Source organism: Tursiops truncatus, chromosome 7, assembly GCF_011762595.2.
Source record: "Tursiops truncatus isolate mTurTru1 chromosome 7, mTurTru1.mat.Y, whole genome shotgun sequence".
In the NCBI taxonomy this organism is placed as follows: domain Eukaryota; kingdom Metazoa; phylum Chordata; class Mammalia; order Artiodactyla; family Delphinidae; genus Tursiops; species Tursiops truncatus.
In genome coordinates this window covers 26,634,632-26,656,555 of record NC_047040.1, presented here as the reverse complement: position 1 = coordinate 26,656,555, position 21,924 = coordinate 26,634,632, and the positions used below count along the sequence as shown (strand labels likewise).

Here is a 21,924-nt window from a genome sequence, read left to right as displayed (position 1 = left end):
TAGAGAAAGAAGAACAAAAAAAAAAAAAAAACCCAAAGTTAGCAGAAGGAAAGAAATCATAAAGATCAGATCAGAAATAAATGAAAAAGAAATGAAGGAAACAATAGCAAAGATCAACAAATCTAAAAGCTGGTTCTTTGAGAAGATAAACAAAGTTGGTAAACCATAAGCCAGACTCATCAAGAAAAAAGGGAGAAGACTCAAATCAGCAGAATTAGAAATGCAAAAAGGAGAAGTAACAACTGAGACTGCAGAAATACAAAGGATCATGAGAGATTACTACAAGCAATTATATGCCAATAAAATGGACAACCTGGAAGAAATGGACAAATTTTTAGAAAAGCACAACCTTCTGAGATTGAACAGGAAGAAATAGAAAATATAAACAGACCAATCACAAGCACCGAAATTGAGACTCTGATTAAAAATCTTCCAACAAACAAAAGCCCAGGACCAGATGGCTTGTCAGGTGAATTCTATCAAACATTTACAGAAGAGCTAACACCTATCCTTTTCAAACTGTTCCAAAATACAGCAGAGGGAGGAACACTCCCAAAGTCATTCTATGAGGCCACCATCACCCTGATACCAAAACCAGACAAAGATGTCACAAAGAAAGAAAACTACAGGCCAATATTACTGATGAACATAGATGCAAAAATACTCAACAAAATACTAGCAATAGAATCCAACAGCACATTAAAAGGATCATAGACCATGATCAAGTGGGGTTTATCCCAGGAATGCAAGGATTCTTCAATATATGCAAATCAATGTGATTCACCATATTAATAAATTGAAGGAGAAAAAACATATGATCATCTCAATAGATGCAGAAAAAGCTTTCAACAAAATTCAACACCCATTTATGAAAAGAACCTCCAGAAAGTAGGCATAGATAAAACTTACCTCAACATAATAAAGGCCATATATGACAAACCCACAGCCAACATCGTTCTCAATGGTGAAAAACTGAAACCATTTCCACTAAGATCAGAAACGAGACAAGGTTGTTCACTCTCACCACTATTATTCAACATAGTTTTGGAAGTTTTAGCCACAGCAATCAGAGAAGAAAAAGAAATGAAAGGAATCCAAATCGGGAAAGAAGAAGTAATGCTGTCACTGTCTGCAGATAACAAGATACTATACGTAGAGAATCCTAAAGACTCTACCAGAAAACTGCTAGAGCTAATCAATGAATTTGGTAAAGTTGCAGGATACAAAATTAATGCACAGAAGTCTCTTGCATTCCTATACACTAATGATGAAAAATCTGAAAGAGAAATTAAGGAAACACTCCCATTTACCACTGCAGAAAAATGATAGGAATAAACTTACCTAAGGAGACACAAAAGACCTGTATGCAGAAAACTATAAGACACTGATGGAAGAAATTAAAGATGATACAAACAGATCGAGAGATATACCATGTTCCTGGATTGGAAGAATCAACATTGTGAAAATGATTACACTACCCAAAGCAATCTACAGATTCAATGCAATCCCTATCATACTACCACTGGTATTTTTCACAGAACTAGAACAAAAAACTTCACAATTTGTATGGAAACACAAAAGACCCAAAATAGCCCATGCAATCTTGAGAAAGAAAAACAGAGCTGGAGGAATCAGGCTTCCTGACTTCAGACTACACTACAAAGCTACAGTAATCAAGACAATATGGTACTGGCACAAAAACAGAAATAGAGATCAATGGAACAGTATAGAAAGCCCAGAGATAAACCCATGCACATGTTTATCTTATTTTTGATAAATGATGCAAGAATATACAATGGAGAAAAGACAGCGTCTTCAATAAGTGGTGTTGGGAAAACTGGACAGCTACATGTAAAAGAATGAAATTAGGACATTCCCTAACACCATACTCAAAAATAAGCTCAAAATGGATTAAAGACCTAAATGTAAGGCTAGACACTATAAAATTCTTAGAGGAAAACATAGGCAGAACACTCTATGACATAAATCACAGCAAGATCCTTTTTGACCCACCTTCTAGACAAATGGAAATAAAAACAAAAATAAACAAATGGGACCTAATGAAACTTAAAAGCTTTTGGATAGCAAAGGAAACCATAAGCAAGACGAAAAAACAACCCTCAGAATGGAAGAAAATATTTGTAAATGAAGCAACTGACAAAGGATTAATCCCCCAAATTTATAAGCAGCTCATGCAGCTCGATATCAAAAAACAAACAACCCAATCCAAAAATGGGCAGAAGACCTAAATAGACACTTCTCCAAAGAAGATATACAGTTTGCCAACAAATACATGAAAGGATGCTCGGCATCTCTAATCATTAGAGAAATGCAAATCAAAACTACAATGAGGTATCACCGCACACCAGTCAGAACGGCCATTGTCAAACAATCTACAAACAATAAATGCTGGAGAGGGTGTGGAGAAAAGGGACCCCTCTTGCACTGCTGGTGGGAATGTAAACTGATACAGTCACTGTGGAGAACAGTATGGAGGTTCCTTAAAAAACTAAAAATAGAACTACCATATGACCCAGCAATCCGACTACTGGGCATGCACCCTGAGAAAACCATAATTCAAAAGGAGTCATGTACCACAATGTTCATTGCAGCTCTATTTACAATAGCCAGGACATGGAAGCAACCTAAGTGTGCATCAACAGATAAATGGATAAAGAAGATGTGGCACATATATACAATGGAATATTACTCAGCCATAAAAAGAAACGAAATTGAGTTATTTGTAGTCAGGCGGATGGACCCAGAGTCTGTCATACAGAGTGAAGTTAAGTCAGAAAGAGAAAAACAAAAACCGTATGCTAACACATATGTATGGAATCTAAAAAAAAATAATAATAATGGTTCTGGAAAACCTAAGGGCAGGACAGAAATAAAGATGCAGACATAGAGAATGGACTTGAGGATATGGGGAGGGGAAAGGGTAAGCTGTGACAAAGCGAGAGAGTGGCATGGACATATACACACTACCAACTGTAAAATAGCTAGTGGGAAGAAGCCACATAGCACAGGGAGATCCATTCGGTGCTTTGTGACCACCTGGAGGGGTGGGATAGGGATGGTGGGAGACACAAGAGGGAGGAGATATGGGAATATATGTATATGTATAGCTGATTCACTTTGTTATAAAGCAGAAAGTAACACACCATTGTAAAACAATTATACTCCAATAAAGATGTTTTAAAAAAATAAAATAAAAAAATAAACAGTAAGGAGAAACCAGACCGAAATTCCACACTTTGCTTGTTAATCTGCTCAGCTACATATCCAAGAGTTCAATGCTTACAAGTTCTATTTTCCACTCAGCAGTAGAATATTATTCAGCCAACTTTTCTTCCACTTTATAATAAAGATCACTTTTCTTCCAGTTTTTAATATTTCCTTCTGAAATCTTACCAGAATCACCTTAGATGTTCATATTTCTTTCTAGTAACATCCTGTTCTTGACAATATATCTATTCTCTAAGGTGATATCACCTTTGTCTTATATCCTCCTCACTTCCTTTTTAGCTTTCATTGGAATTTAGGCTTTTTTTTTTATCACACACCTCAAAATTCTTCCAGACTGTACCCAATTAGCCAACTCAAATCACTGCCACAATTTTAAGTATCTATTAAAACAGTATCCTACTTCCTGGTACCAAAGTCTGTATTAGTTTCCTAGGGCTGCCATAACAAACTGCCATAAATTAGGTGGCTTAAAATCACAGAAATTAATTTTCTCATAGTTCTGGAGAACCAAAGTCCAAAACTGAGGTGTTAGTAGGGCTGAGCTTCCTTTGAAGGCTCTAGGGGAGAACAGTTCCTTGCATCTTTCCGCTTCTGATGGCTCCTGATGTTCCCTGGCTTGTAGTAGCATAAGTGTACTCTCTGCTTCCATCTTCACAAAGTCTTCTTTGCTGTATCTCTGTGTCTCAGATCTCTCTCTCCATTCTCCTATAAGCGGACCAGTCACAGGATTTAGGGCCTATCCTAACCCCCAAATCATCTTACCTCCAGATCCTCAACTTAATTATATCTGCAAAGACTATTTCCAAATAAGGTCACTGTATTAGTTTGCTAGGTCTATCACAACTAAGTACCACAACTGAGGGTTTAAACAACAGAAATTTACTCTTTCACAGTTTTGGAGGCTAGAGGTCAGATCAATGTTTCAGCAAGATTGGTTTCTTTTAAAGACTGTGAGGAAGAACTTATTCCATCCCTCTGTCCAGCTTCTGTTTTTGCTGCCAATTTTTTGATGTTCCTTGGTCTGTAAAAGTATAAGTCTGATCTCAATCTTCATCTTCACATAGCATTCACTCTGCATGTATGCATCTGTGTTCAAATTTCCCTTTTTATAAGGACACCAGCCATATTGGGTCATCTTCACGTGGCATTCATTCTGTATGTATGTTCAAATTTCCCTTTTTATAAGGACACCATCCATACTGGGTTAGGGTCTACCCTAATCACATTTTAACTAATTACATCTGCATCAAACTTATATCCAAATAAGCTCACATTCTAAAGTACTAGGGATTAGGACTTCAACCTATGAGTTCTTGGGAACACAATTCAACTCAGAACAGTCACATTCATAAGTACCAGGAGTTAGACCATGGACATAACCTTTTTTTTGGGGGGGGGGGTGTAAATATTTTGCCCAGTATAGTTGTTTGCTTTTTTTTTTCTTTCAATACTTTGAATATTTCATTCCACTCTTTTTGCTTGCATGGTTTCTGAGAAGTTAGCTGTAATTCTTATCCTTGTTCTCCTACAGCTGTTTTTCTCTCTGCTATTTTTCAAGATTTTCTGTTTCTTTGGTCTTCTGCATTTTGAATATTATGCCTAAGTATTTATTTTTTGGTATTTATCCTGCTTGATGTTCTCCTGCTTCAGTTTCGTGAATGTGTGGTTTGGTGCTTGTCATTAACTTTGGAAAATTCTCATGTATTATTACTTCAAATATTTGTTTTTGCTCTGTTCTCTTTCTCTTCTTGGTATTCCAATCACTTATCTGAAACACAACCTGAAATTGCCCCCAAATTCTTGGATGTGCTGTTCTGTGTTATTCACTCCCTCTTCTTTTTGCATTTCAGTTTGTGAAGTTTCTATTGACCTATATAAGCTTGCTGATTGTTTCTTCAGCCATGTCCAATCTACTGATGAGCCCATGAAAAGCATGCTTCATTTAGGTTACAGTTTTTTTTGTTTCTAGCATTTACTTTTGATTCTCCTTAAGAGTTTCCATCTCTCTGCTTACATTAACTATCTGTTCTTGCATGTTTCCTACTTTACCCATTAAAGACTTTAACATATTAGTTATTTAAGAGAATTCCAATACCTTTGTCATATTTGAGCCTGGTTCTGATGAATTCTTTGTATTTTCAGAGTTTTTTTTTTTCCCTATCATGACCTGTAATTTTTTGTTGAAAGCTGAACATAATGTCATAGGATCTGAGGTAAACAGGCCTTTATTGTGAGATGTTACGTTAATCTAAGAGTCTGAGTGGGACTGCGTTTAATACCAGTTATAGTTGTAGGTGCCAGAGGCCTCGAACTCCTCCAGTGTCCTTGTTTTTGTCTCCCCTGTTAAATAGTTCTCCTCAGAGGGACTATATATTTTGCAGCTGTAACCCACTGTTACTATACTGGGGTTCTGTTGGTGTTATGGTAAAGAATGGGGGAGAGAAAGCATATCTACTACAGTAGCATAACTTACTATAATCTTACAATTAAATCTCAGTCTTTTGGTGGGTCTGTGTCCCTGGTCTGTGACTTTAACAAGTGTTTCTTATTTTCCACCCCCATTCTCTCTTAGGTGAGACAGAAAGGCTACAGAGGGCAGGAGTGGGAGAAATGCTCTTCTCTCAGATGGAATAAGGCTCTGGTAAAGTTTTTTTTCCCTGAAGAGTAAACCTTGTAATGGATAATGCTCTAGGCTTATTTCATAAAGGTTACCCTTCCCTTCCATTCCAGAGCCACTAGGGATCCTTTTTGGCTCTTCATTCTGAGAACTTAGTTGGGTGCCTAAAGGTAAAGTCCATGGAAGTGTGAGGTGTGGGGTTCCCTTAGGCTGTAGTCCCCAGGAGTTTTTCACTCTCAGACTAGTCCACACTCAGCCTCAAGCAATTCAACAAAATTACCATTTAAGTGCTCCTACCAGTTAGTTTATGATTGCTATAGTTTCTGCTCCAGGTAAGCAGATCTTGGCTGTAACTCTTTGGATTTGCCTGTCTCTCCATATTTTGGGTTGGCGGTTTGCTCTGCAACCTCAATTATCTGATGGGTTCATGAAAAGGCAATGATTTTCAGTTTGTTCACCTTTTTCTCGCGGTAAGGACAGTTGTGACAACTTCCAAGCTCTTTACATGTTGGAGCTGAAACCAGAATCCCCCTAATGTCTTTAATAGTATGATGATTTTTTTTGGTAACTTATACATGTAGTTATTGCAGTGAGAATATTGATCGGCCAACTATATATACTATATGCTACCTAGTAGCGGAAGACTGCCACCTCTCTCCATTGCCCTTATATAAGCTGCTCTCAACCAGTACCCTAGAGAGTTAAACACTATAGAAAATGATTTAAATAATTATTTTCTAAATTCTGCCAAGGATGTTACATAGCTAGTACCATTCTAGATGCATAGGAGTTAGTTTCTTACATAAAATGGATGCCTTAGCCATTTTATCCCTTAATATTTCAATGTGTATTTCCTAGAATAAGTATATTTTCTTACATAACTGCAAAATATCACATTCAGGAAATTCAACATTGACACAATATTTTAATATAATCTAGCATCAATAGTACAGTTTTGTCAATTGTCCCCATATTTTCCCTCCAAAAGAACAGTGATCTGGATCATATATTCATTCAGTTGTCATATATCTTAGTCTATCTTTCAATCTGAAGCAGTTCCTCAGGCTTTCTTGGCTTTTATTACATTGGCTTTTTTTTTTTTTTTTTTTTTTTTTTTAAGTATACAGGCCAGTTTTCATTTCTTAATAGCATGTTTCTGATTTTGGCTTTGTCTGATGTCTCCTCATGGTTAAATTCAGGTTATGTATGTCTGGTCAGAATACTACATAGTGATATTATATCTTTCTAATAGGCTACATTAGTTTTTTTTATTTTTACTGTTCAAGTTTTTAAACATACGCAAAAGCAGGGAGAATAATATAGTGATCCCTTATGTACCTACCTCTCCAAATTAACCTTTTACTGCTCTCACTTCATCCATCCTCTTCTCCCTTTCTTTCCTTCACTTCATTGCTTTGCTCTGATATTTTCAAGCAAATTCTTAACATTGTCCTGTTACCCATTTCACTACTGAATGTATCTCTTAAAAATAAGGCCTTTTCCTCACATAACCACAATATCATTATCACACCATTAAAATTATCAATTATTCCTGAACATTATCTAATCATCAGCTGTGGTCAATTTTTCCCAATGATCTCAAAAATGTCTTTTCAGGGTTCTTGTTCAAATCAAGACCCAAACCAAGTCCACACACTGTCTTTGGTTGCTGTGTTTCTCACATCAGTGTCATTCAAGGCCTTGGTGGGTCTCAGGAGTGCTGGCTCCTCCCCTGTCCTTCCGCTGCTCCAGCCCAGCCTGTTTGGCGCTCACCTCTCCTACCTCCTGCTGAGTCCGGGGCAAACCCACACAACTAGGGCCTCTCCTCCAGCCCCTGCACAGCATGGCCTGTGCCACAGGGACCCTGGGACCTGGAGGTCACTGTTCTCGGCTGTTCCCTTCTCTGAACAGACATAGGCTACGTTAGTTTTGATCACTCAGGCAAGGTTACTGTCTGGTTCTCTACCATATAGTTAAGACAATATCAATATCCTGCTCCTCATCAAACTTTTCCCCAATCCTGACCCCAGACTTTTCATGCATTGATGCTTCTTACCCAGTCAATCTTTACTATGATTATTGCAATGATTCTCTAATTTGACTGCTCACTCCACATTTATTAATCAGTATCCTACTCTATGCAAAAGTCTTCCCTTTCCCCTTTTAATCTCTCTCTCTCTCTCTCATCAGGATACACTCATGGCTACCTATATTTTCACTGGGTTAATTACTGTCCTTAGCTATTTCAATGCTCAAAGAGCCCCAGATTTGGCCAGTGGAAGCCTCTCCAAACAAGCTCTTGGGTTTTTTTTTTTTTTTTTTTGACATTCCCCCATCATTTTTTTTAAACACTTCCTTGCCTTCTGGTAACAATAAGACGTCCCAGGCCCATTTTATAGCCCCTCTTCCCCAACCCTGGAGATCAGACACTTCTCCAAAGATCTATATTTCCTTTCAGTAAGGAATAGTATTAGAAAACAGAATGAGTGCCACATGTTCTCACTGCTATCATGGTAAGTTTGAGTCTAGTCTTGTCATATCCAATTTGGTAGCCATTATCCAAATGTGGCCATTTAAATCAAAATTAATAAAAATAAAAATTCAGTTCCTCAGCTGCACTAGTCACATTTCACGTGGTCAATAGTTACACATGTATTTAGTAGCTACCATATTGGACAGCACAGATATTTATAGAGCATTTTCGTCATTACAGAAAGTTCTATTAGACATTACTGTTCTAGACCCTTTCACAAAGCTAATCAAGGAAACACACACACACACACACACACACACACACACACACACAAATTCTCACTCTCCATTGCCTTTTAAATATCTTTCTACATTCCACTACAATAATTCTTTCACATATTAATTATTTATTGAGCATATACTATTGGACAGTTACTGTTCAAGACCCTGTAGGTTCAGAAATACACAGTTCCTGTTCTCAAAAAACTTACAATGTAATGAGAAGACAGAAAAATAAATGGAACATTATTATAAAATAATGGATTATTATTATAACACAGGGTGCTACATCATTATATACCCCATAGTGGGAATATCAAGGAAGGCTTCCTGAGAGAAATGACATTTATTAAATTTAGAAAGGTAAATAACTATTACCCTGGAAATTTGGGGGATAAGTTGGGGGTGGGGTCATTTGCTGTTCTCCATCATTTTTTCCCACCTCTGTTACAATTACTAAAGTGCTTTTCTTAATCTCCCCTAAACCCTTTCAATATTCTGTTTATCTTTCCAAACCCATCTTTTATGGTGCATTTCTAAATGCCTCTAACCAGATAAAGCTCCTTCCCCAATTCCCAAATATACAGTCTTTACTGATTTCAAGCACATAAAAGATTTGGTTTAGCCACTGTGGAAAACAGTATGGAGATTCCTCAGAAAACTAAAAATAGAATTACCAGATGATCCAGCAATCCCACTCATGGGCATATATTCAGACAAAACTATAATTCAAAAAGACACATGCACCCTTGTGTTCACAGCAGCGCTATTCACAATAGCCAAGACACGGAAACAGCCTAAATATCTGTCAACAGATGAATGGATAAAGAAGATGTGGTACATATATACAATGGAATACTACTCATACATAAAAAAGAATGAAATAATGCCATTTGCAGCAACATGGATGCAACTAGAGATAATCATACTAAGTGAAGTAAGTCAGAAAGAGAAAGACAAATACCATATGATATCACTTATATGTGGAATCTAAAATATGACACAGATGAACCTATCCATGAAAACAGAAATGGAATCATGGACATAGAGAACAGACTGGTGGTTGCCAAGGGGGAGGGGGTTGGGGCAGGGATGGAGTGGGAGGTTGGGGTTAGCAGATGTAAGCTTTTATGCAGAGAACGGATAAACAACAAGGTCCTAGTATATAGCACAGAGAACTATATTTAATATCCTATGACAACCATAATGGAAAAGAATATTAAAAAAAGAATGTGTATATATATATATATATCTGAATAACTTCACTGTACAGCAGAAATTAACACAATACTGTAGATCAACTTCAATAGAAAATATTGATTAAAAAAAGATTTGGTTTATTTTTGTTGTTATCAATGTACTAATGGATAAGAACATGGCTTCGGAATCAGACTTATTGTTTACTAGCTGTATGACCTCGGGAAAGTTACTTAATCTCCCTAAACTTCAATTTCTGCATCTAAAGGTGGGATTGATAATGCCTCATAGCTTTATGTTTGAGGACTAAATAAAATAACGTACTGAAAATGCTTAGCATTATGACTGGAATATGGTAAATTATATGGTCTACTAGTAACAATGTTAGACGTGTTTCTTCCTTTGTTTGCTGGAAGTTTTAAATTTGTTCACACTTTTCCAGGCCAATCTTTATATTATCAAGGCATATGCAGTACTTTAGTAATATTGAGCAAATCCCCTAAATTATTCAGATAGATTCCTTCCAGTCAGAATATTAAGGCATATTCAAATGTGAGATATTTTTGATAGACAATTCTATTTATAACTATGAAATTACGAAATCATTTTCAAATATATTATTTCTCTATTGCTTGTAGTAACTTTAAATAAAAATTATTAAATAAAATATAATTTCATATATAAAAACTTTAAATAAAATATTTTCCTATTAGGTTTATTAAATATGTAAAATTTCTTTAAATTCTGAAATAAAATTTTCTTAAAAATTTCAAGTTGGGAAAGCATACTACTAATACCTGAACTACTAAATGGCAAAAATCAATCTATTAATAAAAATTAATTTGTCAGAATTCATGTTCCTATTTATAAAAGGATCCTATAAAACCAAATTTGAAATTGGTTCCTAATGAAACAAAGCATCTTGATTTTTTTATAGAAATATATTTAAAAATAGTTAATGTAGTAATAATCAAAAACAATATTAAATCAAGGATAATTTCTTTCCTTTGACATATTATTTAAAATAGATAGCTAGTGGGAAGTAGCTGCATAGCACAGGGAGATCAGCTAGGTGGTTTGTGACCACCTAGAGGGGTGGGATAGGGAGGGTGGGAGGGAGGGAGATGCAAGAGGGAAGAGATATGGGAACATATGTATATGTATAACTGATTCACTTTGTTATAAAGCAGAAACTAACACAACATTGTAAAGCAATTATACTCCAATAAAGATGCTAATATATATATAGTAAAATAAGGCATAAATAAATGAACTTGATCAAACATTTCCCAGATTTTCCCAAATCATCACCATTATTATTCATTCCCACAATAAATATTTCATATTGGCACATAAAAAATATAAGAGAAAAAAAGCACATTATACCATGAGAACTAGAGATAATTTTGCTCTCCATCACAGCTTATTTAGATATGCACTGAAAGATGCATATCTAACATGTTGCTAACAAATGAAAAATATGCTTTTCAAAATGGACGCTTTTAATGAAGCATATTTTATTTGCAAAAAGGGTAAGCATGGTCATCTAAAACTTCATTGCTTATATGAAAAAGGAGTGCTCACCAGGTTTAACAAATACCAAACATAAAAGGGAGAGCAATGTCATTTCCTCCAAAATAACTGAAAACCCTGCAGATTGTTACTTTTTTCTTCACTAAGCAAAAGGTAAATATATAATACACTTGTGTTTTCCTTGTTACCCTTACTAGTAAAATTTTAAAATCAACTTGATATGTACATTTCTTTCAAACTCGTTTAAGCATAATAGTGATTTAAAAAAATGGAAATGTGAGAAGTTTCAGAATACACTGCTATGTTTAAAAATTATTAAATCCCACTTATTCTAAACAACTGTGTACAGTTCATATCCTCTAACTTGTGAAATATATTGACAATAAAATCTTTGTTCATGTTTTGCCAAAGGCGACCTTACCTGCGGAGTCCAATAAAAAGTAGGGCTCAATCTGTAGAGTTTTCGTTTGTGGAAACTCTGAAGTGGCCTTGTTCGAGCTGCTGTGCTCATGATAGTCAAGGATGGAGATTTCAATCTTGTCCTGTCTTTTCTCCTTTTCTTACTGTGCTTCTGGTTAAGTAACCAGCTACTGGAGGAAGAGAGCTCATCTAAATTCTCTGAAGCACTGATATGCCATGAAATAAATGGGAGTGGAGGGAATAAAACAAAAACAAAAAAGACAAAGAAAACTAAATGTAAATCACCTTGATCTATTATGACAGAAGAGTATTAATTTTAGCCAATTTTGTGGTAACAATCGATGAAAGAATTAATATTAATGGGAAATTGCATTTCAAGTTGTGAATACAGAATTTCTATTTTCTCCTGCAAAACAAATATCCCACAGGTTAGAAATGCTTACATGAGTTCACTAGTACAATGTAAACCTTCACTGTAAATCAATAATTCATGAATATTACAGTGTTGAAACTACTTACATCAAATTCTTTTTGAATAAGGGTGAAATTATACAGGATTACAGGTTTTTAAAGGGCTAAAATCTCATCACTACATCATTAGCTGCTCTTACATAAGCATTACATATCGTTTCAGTGAATTTTGAAACAAAGATGCAATCCGACTACATTTTAAGAATCTTTTCAAACTTCTGATGACACAGAAGCCACAAACTATAAAATTTTAAAACAGATCACACAAACTACACATGAAATAAGCATAATTTTATAATCATTCTTCATATTAATTTTTAAACATTTATTTAAATATTTTAAAACATCAAAACATCAGGAGGAAGTTAATGCCTGTCACCACATAAATTTAAATTCATTTATACCAGTATATTATATATAAAATATTCGGCTTTTTGGGCACTATAATATACCAGTTTCAACCTTATTTATATAAGACGAAAGCTAGTCAACTTAGCATTCTAAGATCAACAAGTGAAACTGCTGTACATGTTATTGCTAATCAACATATGAATTCTAAATGTGCTATTTTGTTCAGGTAGAATCAGTGTTTAATGGTAAACATAAGACATGGTTTTTCTATAGCAGTATCATTGGTTTTGAATATTTACGGCTGCTATAAGATATTCTATTATCTTGTAGATAAAGCAAGTAATTCAAGAACTTTACATAGTAATAAGAAACAAGAAATAAAGGTACCTGAATGGCTTATGTTGGTGAAACCAAAATAAAATATAGAATTTGGTGACTACATATAAGTAAAATTGAGTATGTACTACTGGCCAGACCAGTATAGGTAAATTGGTCTGGCCCCTGCCGCTGGCTCTCCTGCTGCATCGTGCATCACACTCCGTCTGGTTCCCTGTGTTCCAGCTGCACTGCCTCCTTTCATTTCAAATAACTCGCACTCACTACTCACTATTATATATAATTTCTGCTTCCTGGAATTTTCTCACATCCTCCTTCAATTACATAATTTCCAATAATCATCTCAGTTCAAAAGTCATTTCCTCAGGTGTCTTTGAGCCCTTGCATAGCCCCTCCAAAGACTAAGTCAAATTCCCTTATGAGCTCTGATAGTACCATTCACCTTTTCTTCATAGTATTTTTCATGGTGATAAGTTTACATTTATTTGTATTATTATCTGATTAATGTCTTTCTCCTTTTCTAAGACTGTAAGTATTACAAAGACTGTGTCTGTTTTGTTTAACTTTATATCAAGAAGTTCCTGATATTGTACCTTGCATACAGCAAATACTCAATATTTATTGAATGAACGGAGAAATATAAACATATATATTTGCAGATTTACCCACTCCAGCTCAGTGCTTTGCACAGTGCATGTATAACACCACATACTACACCTAAATAATTAGTTTAGTGAATGAGTAAACATGTAACATTCTAGTTTAAGATCCAAAAGAAGCTCTAAACAGAAGGCTACAAGAGTCCTTTTAGAAAAATAAGTTACATATTTACACTGCCTTGAGTTCCATTCTAAATCTCTAACTTTGGTTTAAAAAGTTAGTTTCTGATAGTAAAATATGATGTACCTTATTTTATCTCATAATCATATATGCCCATTATAAATTTATGAGAATAATAAGCAGATGAGAGCTATAAGATGTTTTGATTTGTAAAAGAGAAGGCATGGATAAAGTTTAAAATTTTTCTTCTAATTTAAAAAGTGCAAAATGACCGAGAGCTTTATCTAAGAAAATAAGCCAAAAGTCATAAATTCATGTTTTATTAACATTGTTAAATTTCTCTAAGTTACTTAATGACTTTCTGATATAATTGGTTTTCTATTACAATCTTAGAAAATCTTAGCAGTTAAGATATTTATGGATAACAATAGGCATTCAATTTGCTTTTACAGAGTATAAATGGAAAACTTCAAGTGAATTTTTTAAATAAAAATTTTACTATACTGATTACTACAGAAACCAAAGGCCCAGAAGTGAGGCAATTAATCTTTTAACTGATATTTTATTATAAATCCCTACAAAAGTCAATTCCTGCAAACATTATGTACTTGCATCAAAATTAATAAAACAATCTAAAGATATGGGTTTATGGGGACATATATTAGCTAACTTCTTGGAGTCATCTTGGGGGTGGTGATAATGGTGGATGGATATGGAAGAACAGTCTAATTTCAATCTATTTTTTAATAAACTCAGTGAAAGATAGTCTAAAATTTTTAGTAACTTATTCAAGTATTTCATAACCTTTGGCCTAAGCCAAATTATTTTCTTAGAAGGACTGAAATAATCATTATAACACTCTGCTCAAATGCTTTTAGTAAATAAGAAACTTTGGGTCCTGGTTATAAATTTAGGATTCTAAAACCATAAATAGACAAGACTTCATGAAATTGTTTTTATCTTTTAATCTCAAGGAACAGCAGCAATTATTCAACACAGAATTTTAAATTACTGTTTTAGTACTGTTTTCAACATTTCCCCCACATTCATGTATTCTTATACTAAATACACTTAAGAAAAAGCAGAAATCAACAATGGAGAAAAGAATTATAATGTGTATTATCTAAGAACTTACGATAGCCCCCCAGTTCCCAATCTACTCATATACACAAATACCCACACCTGCTATACTGGGCTGAACAGTGTCCTCACAATATTTACATCCACCAGGAACCTCAGATTGTGACCTTACTTGGAAATACAGTCTTTGCAGATGTAATTAGGTAAAATGAGGTCATACTGGATTAGGGTAGGTCCTATATCCAATCACTGATGTCCTTATAAGAAGAGACACAATTAAGGAAGAGATCCACCCAGGGAATAATGCCATGTGAAGACAGAGGAGAGAAGCCAAAAACGCCAAGGACTGCCAGGAACTGCCAGAAGCCAGGAAAAGGCAAGGATGGATTCTTCCCAGAAACCTTCAGAGAGAGCATGGCCCTGCCTGACACCTTGATTTTAAAAACATCTAGCCTCCAGAATTGTGAAAGAATAAATATCTGTTATACCAAGCCACACACTTAGTGGTGATTTGTTATAACACCCCTACGAAATGGATATATTCATAAAAGTACACACCTAAGAATCACTATTTTTGCATAAGTTATGTCTATTTCAAGTCTACTTTGATCTTTTGGAGTTCTTTGATGACTTCAACCTATAGCAGCTAAGGTAGGTGCAACCTTTTCCAAACTTTCCCTGATGCCCAAAGTCCTGCCAATAGTTGAATTTAATACCTTTCTTTCCCTTGATAATGTTTGGAGAAATTAATGCATCATATACTCAGATATATTCAATGATATTTTAAAGAAATTATATAAAATTGGACTTTATATAAACTTACTAAAATGGCCCACTAGGGGCATTACTTGTCCTCCACATGGCAAAACAAACATCTCTCTCAAACGGCCAATGGACCAAGATCCAGGCATTATCTGCTACATATAGAGAAAACAGTGCATCGACCAGCCCATTTCACCTACTCTAGGAATTAATTAGGAAAATTAGACCCCTTACTCAAAAATACGAGTCTCTTCAACCATAGCAACAAGAAAATGTGTTGGAGTACACTGTAAAATGGCATTCTAAATTAGATATGTCCCCTAAAAAAAATTAAGGTACTTACCTGTTCTAAAAAATTAAGGTACATCTTAATGCAGCCATTAAAATGAAAAAAAAAATTTAAGTATAGAAAGCTTCAGATACACTTTGAAATAAGATATAAAATGGCTTCCAATAGATCTCAACTATGAAAATAATGTAAAAAATGATAGGAAGGAAATATACTCTGAGCAATATAAGTGATTTCCACTTTCTTCTTAGTATTTTATGACTTTTTAACTTTTCATACAATGAACTTATATAATTTTATAAGAAGAAAACAAAAATGTCATCCAAAATTGCAGTCTTTTTTTTTTGGCATTAGGAATTTCTAATATTTACATTTTAAAATGTAACATAACAACCAAATGTAATATGGATTTTGTTTGGGTCCTGATTCTAACAAATTATCCTAACAAACAAATTTGTTAGACTAACAAATTATTCTAACAAAATCATAAAAAGATGATTTTGAGACAACTGGGAAAATATGAATATAGAGAATTTCATGATAGTGATAAATTATGACTAATATAAGAATAATAAAAAAAAGCAGATGATAACATGGTGGGTATGTTGAAAAAAAGCTTATCAGAGAAATATACAGAAGTATTTACAGTTAAAATAACAATCAATAGAATTTATTTTTTAAAAGCATAGGAAAAAAATGTGTCAGGAAGGGAAATAGCTGAAATGAGTAGCAAAATCTTGACAACTGTTAAAGCTGGGAATAAGTTGATTCACTTTGCTATGCTTTCTATATGTTAAAGCTTTTCATAATAAAGGTTGAGAGAAAAAGAGACCGACTATTGCAGTGTTATTTGCTATTCTTATCTCTGGCTCTTAATTTCAAGTGGGACTTGAAATTACAAAGTATAAAGGCAAAGGGACTAGGAAGCCAATATGATAGCTATATTGTTCTGAGTATTGTGACATAAAATTTGCCAAACATTTCTAGCTAATCTATAGTTTGGGAGTACAGTTCAGATTCTTCAATATAATCTGTGAGCTGTTTTTCTGACATATAAGATACAGTTTGAAATTGAGACTTTCTATTTTACTAATTATTATTTTTCATTTTAAAGGAAAATTTGCAAATAGAAAAAAGTTGAAAAAAATAAAAGCTAAAATATTTTTCAAAATCTCATCATCTAAACACAAATATAGCTTTAATAAAAACTTTAAATTTTATCCTTCAAATCTTTTTTTTCTATGAAATCATACTGTACAATGATTTTGGCATCCTGATTTTTCCACCTAACATTCCAAAGGAAGTATGTTCCTATATGACTACATCCCTTCTATACACATAATTTTTTATTTTGTGGTACGCGGGCCTCTCACTGTTGTGGCCTCTCCTGTTGCGGAGCACAGGCTCTGGACATGCAGGCTCGGCGGCCATGGCTCACGGGCCTAGCCGCTCTGCGGCATGTGAGATCTTCCCGGACCGGGGCACGAACCCGTGTCCCCTGCATTGGCAGGTGGACTCTCAACCACTGCGCCACCAGGGAAGCCCTACACATAATTTTTTAATAGTTATATGATATGCCTTCCAGTGGTTGCATCACAATTTATTTAAACATTTCCTATAACATTAAGTTTCAGACTTATATTAATAGAGGTTAAAAGGGAAAAGTAAAGTTTTTACAAAAGAAAATAATTCCTACTGGTATTATTTTAAAAACACAGGAGGAGAAGTTTTAGTTCCTTATTGATGTTGTAAATCTAGCTAATACAATAGTTAATGACACTCATAGAAACCCAAAATTATTTTGAAAACTTCAGCCTGGAATTTGCTGCTAAAAATGTTTTCTCATAACTGAGAAGTGACTATTGAAAATATTATGAGGGTAAAAGAATTACTTTATATGTTATTAGTTTACCAGCTTAGCGGCAGTTTTTCAATTGTGATGCCCAATTAGAAAGAATCGTTGCATTTCGTGAGATAATTATCATTAGTGGAATTAAGTAGCATGACAATGATTAATTGGAATTTAATTTCATATCATATTCTGGGACTCATTAAAGTAAAAAAACAACAACAAAAATCTAGCCATTATTTCAAGTAGAAATTCACTTTCCCAGAGATAATACCCCATGGGGTAAATAAGGATGCATTTATAACATTTTATCTTCATTTTAGAGTATGAGATCTAAAAACCAATAACTATCTCTATGATGGTAAAATGTAATGCTTCATTTGTTTGAAGACTCAATCTTTTCAGCTGCTCAGTTCCTGGTGACTCATCTTAAACCCTGCTGCCAAGATTCATAAAGCTAAGAAAACAATTCTGAGTTCTGGGAGATACTTCCATTAAATAAGAGATGGGGATTGGGAATCAATAAATAAAAAGTGGAAAAAACAGCTGCCCTGAAAAATAATTAACCAAGCAAATTTACTTTAGACATTGAAAGAAAAAGATCATTAGGATATTATAAAAATTACCTTAAATATTTTTTAAAAATTATATCAAGCATTAAGTTCTACATGGTCCACTAGAAATTAATACATAGAATAGGTAACCAAACTTTAAAAATTCAAAATTTAAATTTCTTCCAACCTAACTATATACCAAACTTATGATATAATGTGATATAAAGCTAGAATGAGAATGCCTTATTAGAAGCACTTATGAGTTTACTTATCTGGTAAGTCCAAATATACAGAATACAGCTGAAATTGCAAAACCCTTTTAAATAACCAAAAAAGATCTTAGTAAGTCCATGTATGAAAGCTCACTCCTGTTACTGTTAAGAGCGAGGCCTTCTCTCTTACTACAGAATGTCTCTTATTATAGTACAGGTACTTCTACCACTCTAACTTTGGTTATCTGATTTTCTAGTCCAGAGTTAAATTTGATGAGAGGAAGCAGAATTTCAGGAGACAGCCATGAGACCAACAACTGAAATACCAACCTGACTATGGGAGAGAAAAAGCAAATAAATACAAAATATTTTTGTTTTGAATGCTGATTACCTGAAAGAAATCTTAAAAGTCATTCCATTCATTCAAAAAATATTTATTCGTGTCCATGTTATGACTCATTGATCTAGATGCTAGGAATATAGCAGTTAATAAGACAGACCAAAAAAATTCCTACTCTCATGGAGTTTACATTCTCATCCAGGAGGACACAGATAATAAACAAGTAAAAAATAATAACAAAATTGTATCACACTTGTCATCTCATTTGATCCTCACAACAACCCAGGAAGCAAACTATTCTCATTTCAACTGTGATTTAGAAAGTTACCTAAAATCACAATGCTACCAAGTTGCAGAGTTAGGACTGATCTCAGACCCATCTGATTCCAAAACGATTTTAACAATGCAGTGAGTTTTCTTCATAGCATTTGATCAGGATTTTAAATTTCACATTTATTTGTGTGATTATTCGGTTGATGTCATTTTTACCCAATTAGACTCTACACCATAAGGTCAGAGATCACACCTGGTTTTGTTCAACATCATATCCCAATCTAATCCAAAGCCTGGCACACTGCCATCACTCAGTAGGTATTTGTTGACTATTAAGTGAATTCTTTTATAGATAAACAATTATTAATCTCAATAGCCTCTGAGGATGTGGTCATAGTGATGAGCTTGAGTTATCAAAGAAAAACTGAATTAAGTTCAGTATCATCCAAGAAAGGCAATGTGTAATAAATTTTACTTAAACAATTCTTCCCAATGGCTTATATGAAAGTTTTTAACATTTGAATAGAATTATCATTTCTCCTACTGTCTTGGGTACTTCTTTGCATAATAACTTCTAGATTATCCTTTAAAGTTACTAAGATATGTTGAGTATAGTAATTTTGCTTTATTCACTAAATCTCTAGATTTAAGCTAACATAAAACATCAAAAGCAAAGCACAATAGTGATGTTACAAAAAGATATACATTTTAGGCTGTATTGAGACCTTTTTGTTTTTATTTTTAATTTGTTTGAAAAAATGGAATTCCTTACAAATAAGCATTTAATTGAAGAATATTAGCATTAGAAACTACAAAATATTTGTATTCCAGTAAATTTAGGATAAAAAAAAGTGAGATGTAAAGAGATTAACTGACTTGCTCAAGGTCACAAAATGTCAAAACAAAAAGTATATGTAAAAAGGGTATACTTCCAAAATCTCAAGTAACCCAAAAACCACTAAATTAAAACCGACTATAATTAAGAATTAACAAAAGTTAAAACCTTCTAGGGGGGAAGAAGGAGATTAAATGCCCAAGATGGTCTTTTGAGAAGGTATGTTTAGTGTAATGAGAATAAAATCCAACAGTGTGTTTATCTGGGTTTACAGAGTCCCAAACAAATTAGGTAGACCAAAAACAAGTCAGCAACTTTTTATCTTCCCAAGAGATATGAAGGAAAAATAGGTGGTACCTCAGTGACTCCTAGTACCTATGTGACAGGTGTCTTCAGTAATAGCTGGCCTGTAAGGCTCTACATATGCCCTCAAATACTTATCGTAACTCTGGCCACTTTGAAGTACTTCTTTAAAAGAGTAAGAATAGTTGTAAATCAATGACCAGTACCCTGCTAAGGATCTGAAAGAAATATATCCACAATTTTAATATATATTATATACTGTCTCCCAGTAGCTGGTATGTTTACTGCAAGACATACTTAAAACTCTTAGTTGATGACCTGATGGGTGATATACTACATTTTAGTAGATAAAACATGTGCCATTTAAGATGATAGAATTGTAGAAGCTGGGTTACAGTGTAGACTTAATGACTGTCAAATGTTGGTTAAGACTTTACAAAATTTTTAGAAGAGAATATCAATATTTAGATACCATAATGAAACCAATAACTGGATCAGTCTCTACCAGTAACTTTTAAGGTAACATTGAAGTGAGATTTAATTCTCTTTGTTTCACTTTCAACAAATTAAATATCACATTCCTACTTCTACCTTAAAATTTTGGTATTTTATGGTTATAATTTTAACAACGTAGTACTAAAAATTGTATTTTCTATTTATCCTTTTTGAAGTGTACAATTTTTACCTTATTTTAACTTTTTTATTGTAAAATATAAGATACCTATAGTTAAGTACATAAAACATTTATCTTTTGAGAAGGTATGTGTAACTTGTATATATGAAGCAATACCTCACCTACTCCTCCACTGTCCCATAATTACCACTCAGGTCAAGAAAAGGAACATTATCAGCACCTAAGAAACCCCTGCCACATGTGGACCTCTCCATCATACTTAATGTAGAAACATCAAAAGTTAAATCAGTACAGATCTTTCTCAAATTATGATGGGGTTACATCCTGATAAACCCATTGTAAATTGAAAATATTTTAAGTCAAAAATGCATATAATCCCAAACATCATAGCTTAGCCTAGACTACCTTAAACATGCTCAGAATACTGATATTAGCCTACAGTGAGGTAAAATCACCTAACACAAAGACTATTTTATAATAAAATGTTGAATACCTCATGTAACTTATTGAATACTATACTGAAAGTGAAAAATGGAATAGTTGCATGGGTGCAGAAAGTAAGTATATTGGCTGTTTACCCTCATGATTTGTGGCTGTCTGGGAGCTGCAGCTTGTTGCCACTGCCCAGCATCACAAGAGATTATCATGCCACATATCACTAGACCAGGAAAAGATCCAAATTCAAAATTTGACATACAGTTTCTACTGAATACATATCACTTTAGCACCATCATAAAGTTGAAAAACTGTAAGTCTGACCATTGTAAGTCAAGGAACTTCTGTACTTTTACCAGCCTCCTGAGAATAATTTAAATCCATTTACCTTCCTCCTGGCCTATATGCTGTTGTTGCCATGGAATTTTTTTAACCCTACTAGACATATTTTCTACTGTTTGTTCACATATAACCATATAGTTATTACCATATTATTTGTTCTTCATCCCTTCTTGCATCTCTCAAAAGGATCATCACTTTCCACTGCCTGAAACACTCCCTTTATGGTTATCATTAATTAGAGTCTACTGGTGACACACTCTCAGTTTTGCTTTGTCTGAAAACAATTGTGTTTCAAGGCCAGACTTGAAAGA

The 21,924-nt window shown here is 34.1% G+C and overlaps 1 protein-coding gene across 10 annotated transcripts in view; it reads right to left on the bottom strand.

The window, feature by feature from the left end:
* KANSL1L (KAT8 regulatory NSL complex subunit 1 like) overlaps window positions 1–21,924 on the bottom strand; it is a 145,681-nt gene that overhangs the window by 42,420 nt on the left and 81,337 nt on the right. For 8 of the 10 annotated variants that reach the window (XM_019938994.3, XM_073807306.1, XM_019938992.3 and 5 more), the window contains exon 6: window positions 11,769–11,973. In XM_019938994.3, the coding sequence (XP_019794553.1) occupies window positions 11,769–11,973 (205 nt within the window). The remainder of the gene's footprint in view (window positions 1–11,768; window positions 11,974–21,924) is intronic. The other 2 variants (XM_033859821.2, XM_033859822.2) reach the window with 2 other exon arrangements.